General features: G+C 44.3%; 1 protein-coding gene across 1 annotated transcript; it reads right to left on the bottom strand.

The window, feature by feature from the left end:
- Positions 1-1,657: 1,657 nt before the first annotated feature.
- On the bottom strand, positions 1,658-9,193 carry LOC110497534 (uncharacterized). The gene is made up of 12 exons (XM_021573677.3): positions 7,107-9,193; positions 6,652-6,683; positions 6,411-6,524; positions 6,156-6,198; positions 5,951-6,055; positions 5,705-5,794; positions 5,410-5,532; positions 5,160-5,210; positions 4,916-4,994; positions 4,550-4,664; positions 4,265-4,364; positions 1,658-3,070 (listed from the first exon to the last, which is right to left on the bottom strand). Exons 1-12 carry the CDS (start codon positions 7,502-7,504, stop codon positions 1,996-1,998), a joined length of 2,325 nt encoding a protein of 774 aa, XP_021429352.2. The 5' UTR covers positions 7,505-9,193; the 3' UTR covers positions 1,658-1,995.
- Between the last annotated feature and the right edge of the window lie 317 nt (positions 9,194-9,510).

Here is a 9,510-nt window from a genome sequence, read left to right as displayed (position 1 = left end):
TGGCCACAAGAGGGCAAACACATGAACATTACTCTCTCTACATGTTGTGCTGCTCAGAAGCTGGGTATAGCTGTCATACTACAACATATCAACTTAATAATTTACCTTTTATATTGACCATTTGTAAGATAATGTAATATGTAGAAGGATCTATGTCTGAAAAATTTGATGTTTTTAGTTGGATTACTGTGGATAAATAAAGCCAGGATTCAATCTAGAGTGGACCGTGGAAGTTCCCGAAAGTGATTTCCGATTGAGCCGACTTATGCAGCATTTACTTTGAATTTGTGATTTCAGGGACCTCTGTAACATCGCCATAAACATCTCATGCCTGATCTACAGGCTTGATTCGATCAGATCAAGTGATAGCCGACACCCGCTCAGCTGGTGTTTCGGTGGTGTAACTGCGTTAATGCTGTCGAGTCAGTGAGCAGCTGCTCGCGGGGTCATTGTCACGAAGACACACCCGTCCCACTTGCATTAGATGTTCAGACTGAGAAAGTGTAGAGGGTATATAGAAACAATGAGACTCCGATTGAAAATCATTCAACAAATTTGAGAATTTCTATCAACCTGATCATGGTTCGGGCTAGATCTCACGTTCCAGTGTTCGAACTTGTAAACAAGGCTGCACGGAGATTTCTTTCAATGTGACTCTGTGCAGCCAGTGTCAACTCTTTGTATAATGCCGTTTGCCGCTTGTGGATTGGACAGCTATAACGCAGTTCCAACACCGCTATAAGGGTGTTGGCTAACACAGATCTGAACGGCTGTTTTGTTCCTGTTTTCTTTGTTTGCCATGGAAAATTCAGGACTAGTATGGTGATCCTGGTATCATGAGAACCAGAGGAGGATGGTGGGAGGAGGGGCTCATTGTAATGGCATATTGGAAGAGTCAAACACACGGGAACAACGTGTTTGACTCAATTCCATTCCAGCCATTACAATGACGTCCTGTGTGAATTTAAGTATGCTCTCTCTAATTCTCTTTCTTTCGGAGGAGGACCTGAGTCCTAGGACCATGCCTCAGGACTACCTGGCATGACTCCTTGCTGTCCCCAGTCCACCTGGCTGTGCTGCTGCTCCAGTTTCAACTGTTCTGCCTGTGGCTATGGAACCCTGACCTGTTCACCGGACGTGCTACCTGTCCCAGACCTGTTGTTTTCAACTCTCTAGAGACAGCAAAAACATGTTCTCTGATTTATGCCCTTACTAATTTTTTTTAGGTAGAGATACTCTGAATGATCGGCTATGAAAAGGCAACTGACATTTACTCCTGAGGTGCTGACCTGTTGCACCCTCGACAACTACTGTGATTATTATTAGACCATGCTGGTCATTTATGAACATTTGAACATCTTGGCCATGTTCTGTTATAATCTCCACCCAGCCCAGGCAGAAGAGGACTGGCCACCCCTCATAGCCTGGTTTCTTCCTAAGTTTTGGCCTTTTCTAGGGAGTTTTTCCTAGCCACCGTGCTTCTACATCTGCATTGCTTGCTGTTTTAGGCTGGGTTTCTGTACAGCACTTTGAGATATCAGCTGATGTAAGAAGGGCTATATAAATACATTTGATTTGAATAAGCCCATCCTCCTATAGCTCCTCCCACCAGCCCCTGATGAAAACACTAATCTAACACACAAACACAGAAGGCCAGTTGATGGGTATAGATGGCTACATCACTTTATGTACAAAGGCAACAACTCACACACAACTGCCCTGATGCGGGTAGATCTAAAAAGCTACCAAAAGTGACTATAAATACATATTTCTGTGATCCTATATATTTCAAATGATGCCACAATACATTAGGAGGGACATAGCTAGACCTCTCCCTTAAATACTGTCTTTCCACATCGTTCGCAGTTTCCCCTAACCTCAATCCAGACTGAATCATGTTATTTCACTTTCCTAATTAGTGATAGTACAGTGAAACAGAGCTGAATTCAGTTGGAATTTCCAGACTAGTCTCCCCCCCCACCCACGCAGACTAGTCTAGATAAGTACATGTTGCATGTGTACTTCTGTGGCATCAGTCAAGACATCCCCCTCTTCTACTCCGTCTCCCTCTCCGCCCCCTTCCCAAACTACCTCTCCCTCCCCTACAGTCTCACACTGTTGAAGGGTGTTAGGGGAAGGAGAGGAGGCAGAAGGAACAGAATCGTCCAGAGTGTAGCTTTCGCTACAACCCACAGTGGTTGGGTCCTGAAGCTGAATGTCCTGAGGTTGTGGTTGGACCTGGGCCATGAGAGGGAGGTTGGCAGTAGAAATATGGGAGCTACTCTGGAGGGTTTGGAGTTGCTGGGGGGTGGCCAACAGGGGGATCTGCTGGAGATGGGTCTGTGACCCGTCGACGTTCTGGAAGGTCATGTGGAGAATCTGCGGCTGCTGATTCTGCTGATAAGACTGCAGGGTCATTTGCTGGAGCTGGTGGGGCTGATGCTGTTGGGTTACCACCGAGCTGGAATGAAGGGCCAGTTGCTGGATCTGGGCCTGCTGCTGCTGCGACTGCTGCTGAACAAAATGAAGGGGCATCTGGAGCTGGAGGGTGTGGTGGGGTTGCTGCTGGGTGTCGGAGGGCGACGGGGGGTCGATGGGAGACAGGGCGATGGTTAGGGGCATTTGCATGGCATGGAGGCCCTGGTCCTGACTCACTACTACCACCTGGTGGCTGACCTGACCCATCTGAGCTACCTGTTGCCCCATGTGGGTCACTTGTTCGCCCACTTGGGTCACCTGCCCCAGCGGAGCCACCTGTTGCCCCACTTGAGTCATCTGCTGGGCGGGCTCCAGTCGTACCAGCTCCCCCTGGTTCCCGACAGAACCCATTCCAGAGGCCTCCAGCAGGGAGGCGGGGGTAGTGATGAGGGCCCCGGCGTTGGCCGCCAGGGCCTCGGCGATGAGCACCTCTGGGTGGCTCTTGGCCTTGTGGGCCACCACACTGTCCTTCTTCTCAAACTTCTTGTTACAGATGGAGCAGGAGAACTGGTAGGTGGCATCAGCGTCGTGCTTCTTCATGTGCCAGTTGAGGGAGGCCTTCTGGCGACAGGTGAAGCCGCAGATCTCACATCTACAGGAAGTGAGGGAGAGAGAGGGAGAGGGAAGTAGAATGTAAGAGAGAAAAGGAGGAGGGTACATTCAGGGGGTCAGGTGAGGTGCAGGTGCAGACAGGTGCGGCATTTACAGGTGAAGTCGGAAGTTTACATAAACTAGTTTTAATGACTCCAACCTAAGTGTTTCAACCACTCTACAAATGTCTTCACAAACTATAGTTTTGGCAAGTCAGTTAGCACATCTACTTTGTGCATGACAAGTAATTTTTACAACAATTGTTTACTGACCGATTACTCAACTTAATCACAATTCCAATGGGTCAGAAGTTTACATACACTAAGTAGACTGTGCCTCTAAACAGCTTGGAAAATGCCAGAAAAGTGTCCTCTGGTCTGATGAAACTAAAATAGAACTGTTTGACCATAATGACCATCGTTATGTTTGGAGGAAAACGGGGAGGCTTGCAAGCCAAAGATCACCATCCCAACCGTGAAGAACGGGGGTGGCAGCCTCATGTTGTGGGGGTGCTTTGCTACAGGAGGGACTGGTGCACTTCACAAAATAGATGGCATCATGAGAAGGAAAATGATGTGTATATACTGAAGCAACATCTCAAGACATCAGCCAGGAAGTTAAAGCTTGGTTGAAAATGGGTCTTCCAAATGGACAATGACCTCAAGCATACTTCCAAAGTTGTGGCAAAATGGCTTAAGGACAACAAAGTCAAGGTATGGTAGTGTCCATCACAAAGCCCTGTCCTTAATCCTATAGAAAATTTGTGAGCAAATAAAAAAAAGCATGTGTAGCAAGGAGGCCTTACAAACCTGACTCAGTTACTCTGTCAGGAGGAATGGGCCGGAATTCAACCAACTTATTGTGGGAAGCTACCAGAAACGTTTGACCCAAGTTAAACAACTTAAAGGCAATACACTCAATTAGTATTTGGTAGCATGTAAACGTCTGACCCACTAGGAATGTGATGAAAGAAATAAAAGCTGAAATCACTCTACTATTATTCTCCATTTCACATTCTTAAAATAAAATGCTGATCCTAACTGACCTAAGACAGGGAATTTTTACTAGGATTAAATGTCAGGAATTGTGAAAAACTTTGTTTAAATGTATTTGGTTAAGGTGAATGTAAACTTCAACTGTAAATAAATGGAATTAATGAACAACCAAGTAAATGAGGTTGGAGATGGAAACTCACTGCAGTGGTTTTTCTCCGGTGTGGATCATGCGGTGCACGGCCAGATTGTGGGAGCTCTTGAAGGCGCGGGCGCAGAACTCGCAGATGTAGTCCCTCTGGTCTGAGAGAGGGAACAGAGTGAGTTAGCAGTAGTTCAACACAGAAAACAATGACAGGTCAAGCGCTGGTTATGTGCGATTGTGTGTGTGTGTATATATATAATGTACCTGTGTGTAAATGTTAAGTGAGGATAGTGAGACATAGTATTCAGTGTGGGTGTATGTGGATCTCTCTGTGTTTGTTTACCTGTGTGGTGCTTGGCATGGCGAAGTAGCTGTTTCTGCAGCCTGAAGAGTCTTCCACAGGATGGGTGAGGACATACAAACTTCTTCTTCAACAGGTGCTGGTACTTAATATGGTGCTAGGAATTACAGGAAAAAGAGAGAGAGAGATGAAGGATGATGGGGGGGGAAGCTAAATACTATTCACCAGTGTTGGGGTCAATTCCATTTCCACACCCAATTCAGGAAGTGAAATTGAAATTCAATTGCATGCATTGAAAAAATTCTGAATTTAAAATCGACCCCAACCCTGTACGTGCACAACGCAATCTTAGAATAGCTTGGGTGCTTAATCGTCGCCATGGCGACCACTAGAGTTGCTATGGCAGACCTGCAGGTAGCGAGGGTGAGCCAGGACTGTGCCACACCCCTCCATCTCACAACGCACGTACTGCACCGGGGGCTTCTTTCTGTGGGGGCGGGACATGACAGAACTGTCAATCATCATGTATGTCAGAGGTGAGGGTTTGGCTTTTAGAAATATGATTTCACTAACGTTTTGTTAGTTGACTAAACATTTTTTATATATATATATATAGCGTATTGTTGCAGTTGAACAGCAATGTCAACTTTACCTTCTTTTCGGGAGCCGGGGACTTTTATCATCTTTCCTTCGCCTGCCTCTTCTGAGGGAAATGGAGAGAATAAAAGAAGTTGGAGAACTCTATTCAAGCAAGTAGTCCTTCCTTTAAAAAGTCTGAAATTGCACTCTCCCCGTTATGGATTTAACAATGGTGGAAACGCCAGCCACTTCCAAAGCTTTTAAATACATGATGGGGAGAGTGAAAGTACACACTTTGGGAGAAGGTTGGGGGGGGAGCTTACTTTCTGGGCACATCCCCCTCTCCGAACTCATTCTCCAGCTTCACATCTGTGCCCTCTATCTTGATTCCTGGCTCCTTCTCTTTCTGTCTCGGAGGGGGTTTGCGCCGCGGTTTGGGGACATCCCTGAGAGACGGCGGATCCATTTGGAAGGTCAACAGACAGGTCACATGGGTAAAACAAACATTTATATGCACGCACACACACCCCTATTCACAAAAAGGGAATAATTAATTGAAGCTGACATACACACACTCACAAATGGAATGCATTACAACAGACAAATATACAAACACACCTAGTAGTCTCAGCCTCTGGGTTGTAGCTCTGGTCGTTGAGGTCATCTCTGAAGGGAATGTCATCATCACTGCTGATTACCTCCTCCCCACTGCAACAACCACAGTGCTCAAACTCATAGCCTTATACACACACACACACACACACACACACAATGATCCTACCACACCTCCACTAGCTAAACATTTGTGGACCATTGCTTATTGCCTATTCTGATCAACACACACTGCTGTCTCGCCAACATTACCTCTGTGACCGTGGCTGGAAGCTGAGGTCTTTCGGGTCATCTTGGAAAGGAGGCTCATCTTCTCCTCTCAAGAGAACGTCTTCCTCATTCTCCTCTTTTTTCTCACTGAGGCGAGAGGAGACAGTGTTACTACGGTAGCACAGAGAGACAGACCCAAGCCCTTCTCACACACACACACTGAGTAAGAATGTGTGTGTATACTCACATCCCAACTGTCTTCTTTTCGACTACCTTTGCCTCCAACTCCACTGGAAAAAGAAATCACAATGCCAATACAACAATTACAATTTAATTGGGCTTTTCAGGATCCCACATTCCTCTCTGTCTCGGGAACGGCCCAACCCCGACAGAATAGAGGTAACCGACCAGAAATCGAACCCCAGGTGTCCATGCAACCCAAGACCTTGTTAGCCCCACCCAGATTAATCCCAAATGCAATTTAGCTGGTTGGTGTGCCTACCGGTTGGGGTGTCGGTGCCAGGCTCACTCTTGCACACAGGTTTGGCAGACCCCCTGGCACCCCGGGCAGAAGGGGCCTTGGCACGCGCCTGAGCATTCTGTGAGTAAGAGGGGGCTGGAAGGGGCAAAGTGAGTGCCATCATACACACCTTGAATTAGAACACTGCAACAAGTCTTATTCGTTTGTTACTGTAGACACGTCTGTCTAGTTTATCAAGCAATGTATGAGGGTGGTCACCTACCTTGAACGGTGGGTTTCTTTGGGTCCCCTGAGCTGCAGAGAAAGATAGTTATCAAAATAGTGAACTTCTCGGCAAACTCTGTTAATCTAGCTATGTGCAATGTGACATCATCATGAGTTGATGTCGTTCAAGACTGCTACATACAGGTCACAATTTGACAAAAACCGCTCGCACCAGGAATGAGGAGAGAACAGGTAAAGTACATTAGACATTAAAACCAGGTATTACCCCTCCCTATTCCTCGTCCCTTATATAAAAAGGAACTGTGCTGGAATACGTACATTTCAGAGAATACAATTAGCAGCAATGCATTCAACCGGTTTTATGGCATTAAAATGTTGATAAGCAAACTTTGCTGGCTAACAATTTCACAGGCATTTAAAGATGTTACGTGTATTGCAGAGGACAATGCTATATTGCAATGTATGGTGTACTAAAGGCGTATACGGACGTACTCATGAGCTTGACTACTGTCGTCATTCCCGACCTCTTCTGTACTCTCTGTTGGAGCTGCGGAGGAGGCATTTTTCCTGGGTCGTGGACAAGCAGCCTTCCTCCGGCGGTTTACGGCTTTGTCGGGGCACGATTCTTCTGCATCCTCACTCTTCTCGCTCTGCAACCAAGCTGGTACCGTTCGTGTAGACCGGTCTCGTAACACTCGTCCAGAACTCGGAGTGCCTGGTGTTGCTCCATTCGTACACGGCGAAGGAGAAACACCCTTCTTCCGGCCCACTCCGCGGCCTCTCGAAGTCCTGCGCGGGGTGACCGCTGCACTCGAGGTCGGGGATTGGACCGTGGCCTTGTCGTCTTCAGGCTCTTCCCTTTTATTGTTATCGCCGATTTGCGGCTCCATCACCGCGTGTTCCTGGTTCCTACCCTTTTGCCCGGATCGTATTTATGACTTTTTCTGATACTGTACTGACAGGAACAAAAATGATTACATTTGATACATCGATCAAACGCTTGGATTGCTAGCTAAAGGCCGTAATCCGACTGTGACATAATTCACAGAATTCGGGCCTTGTCGACAAATTATAAGCATTCATTTATTGATCAATAATAATAAATAAAAAACTTTCTTAATTCTTACTATAATAATAAACCAATATCCATTTTTAAAGAACCAGACACGATTTTGCATTCTTAAAGCTATAGTAAACCTAACTATTTGCACGGGCCATGTCGCGTTACCACTTTGTTGCGTCTCCTTTAAGCCAAAATAAAACCAAGGTTAAATGCATAAGCAACATATTGTTCAGTAGTTGCACACGTTCGCAGCATCATCACCCCAAAACCTATATATACAGAACACATAGCACGTGTTGGTCCCATCCCGAGTGTTTACAGATCTGTGAAATCGGACGAGCAGGAGCTGTGCAAAGAGTCCGCACGCACAGACAGCCTTCCTAGTCATGGGAAATGTAGGCTGAGTGCAAACATCATACATGCTATTTTATCTGATTTTATTTTGAGTGTAAAGTCTAACACAAAGTACAGTGAATGTAAGAATAGTACATTGTGTTAACCAGTCTTTTCTTTGTAAATTATACAATGTTTTATTATTGAATGTTTTTCAAGTTTTTTCGCCACTAGATGGCTGTGTAGCCTTAAGTGGGACGACTGTTCTAAAATGAGTGGGTAGCAGCGCTGTCCGGAAGCCACTACTAACAATCTCTCACAGTCTTACGTCAGAATTAGACGTTCATCCATGTTTCTCAAACATATAACATTTCAAAGGTTAAATTTAGGCATTAACTCCGAATGTATAAGGAAGGGTTAAAGACTTAAAACAAACATATCAAACAACTTTCTATTGCTGGATTCAGACTTGCAACCTTTGGAATCAGAGGCGGATGCTCACTGTTGACCCTAGTGGTAGTTTCCAGGTAATCTCCCTAGTGACTTGTATCACTGGTGACCTGGCTGTACATTTGCTTGTTGTACATATATTTCTTTTGACAGATTGTTCATATACATATTTGTAATTTATCAGTTGAAAATGCTACATTTATACAGCATGTATTACACTTTAATACAGTGAATTATAAAGCCTTTATGCTGGCTTCATCTCTAATGACATATGTCATTCTCAGTCCAGTGATGTAACATTTTCTTGTTTAAAGGTCATATGCAGACGTTTTTATCTCAATATCAAATCATTTCTGGGTAAAAATTAAGTACTGTGATGTTTTCATTTAAAATCGTAAAAAATTAACAAAAATGGCTTCTTAGCAAAGAGTGATTTCTCAAGCAAAAAGGTTGCTAGGACTATCTGGAAGTGGTCTGAGTGTGGAGGTGAAAACCGAAAACTAGCTGTTATTGGCAGAGGGGTTTGGAACTCTTTCTTATTGGTCTATTAACTAATTTACCACCTGGTGACATCACCAGGCAGGCCCAAACTCAATCCCACCAGGTTTGCCTGTTGTTCAATTTTATTGATTTTTTTCATTGTATTCACAGGAATGTCAATGTATTGATGTGTAATATTGTTATTATTGTTGCGATACAAAAAAATAAAAATAAAGTACAAATCACGTTTTTGACTGCACTGGGTCTTTAAAATGGACTTTCACATTAAATGTATTTATTTAATTATATATTGAACATGAACATGAACAAAAAATAAAAACATTGAAATATACTGAGAGGAGTACATAAACTTAACATAGACGGGTATTATACGTCAAAATAAAATGTACATTTGTCAAAAAGTTTGGTATGTACTGCATTTTTGTTTTTACATTTTCTGATCATTTCAAAATAATTTTTCAGTTCCACCTTAAACATCTTAAAAAGCGGTTTGTTCTCCACCCACTTCATCTTCTGAATAATCTTCCTAGAAAAATAAGTAAATTAACA

This window comes from Oncorhynchus mykiss, chromosome 19 (assembly GCF_057628025.1).
Source record: "Oncorhynchus mykiss isolate SJ-2025 chromosome 19, ASM5762802v1, whole genome shotgun sequence".
Taxonomy (NCBI): domain Eukaryota; kingdom Metazoa; phylum Chordata; class Actinopteri; order Salmoniformes; family Salmonidae; genus Oncorhynchus; species Oncorhynchus mykiss.
Note: the sequence above shows the minus strand (reverse complement) of the source record. Positions and strands in the feature narration are given on the sequence as shown.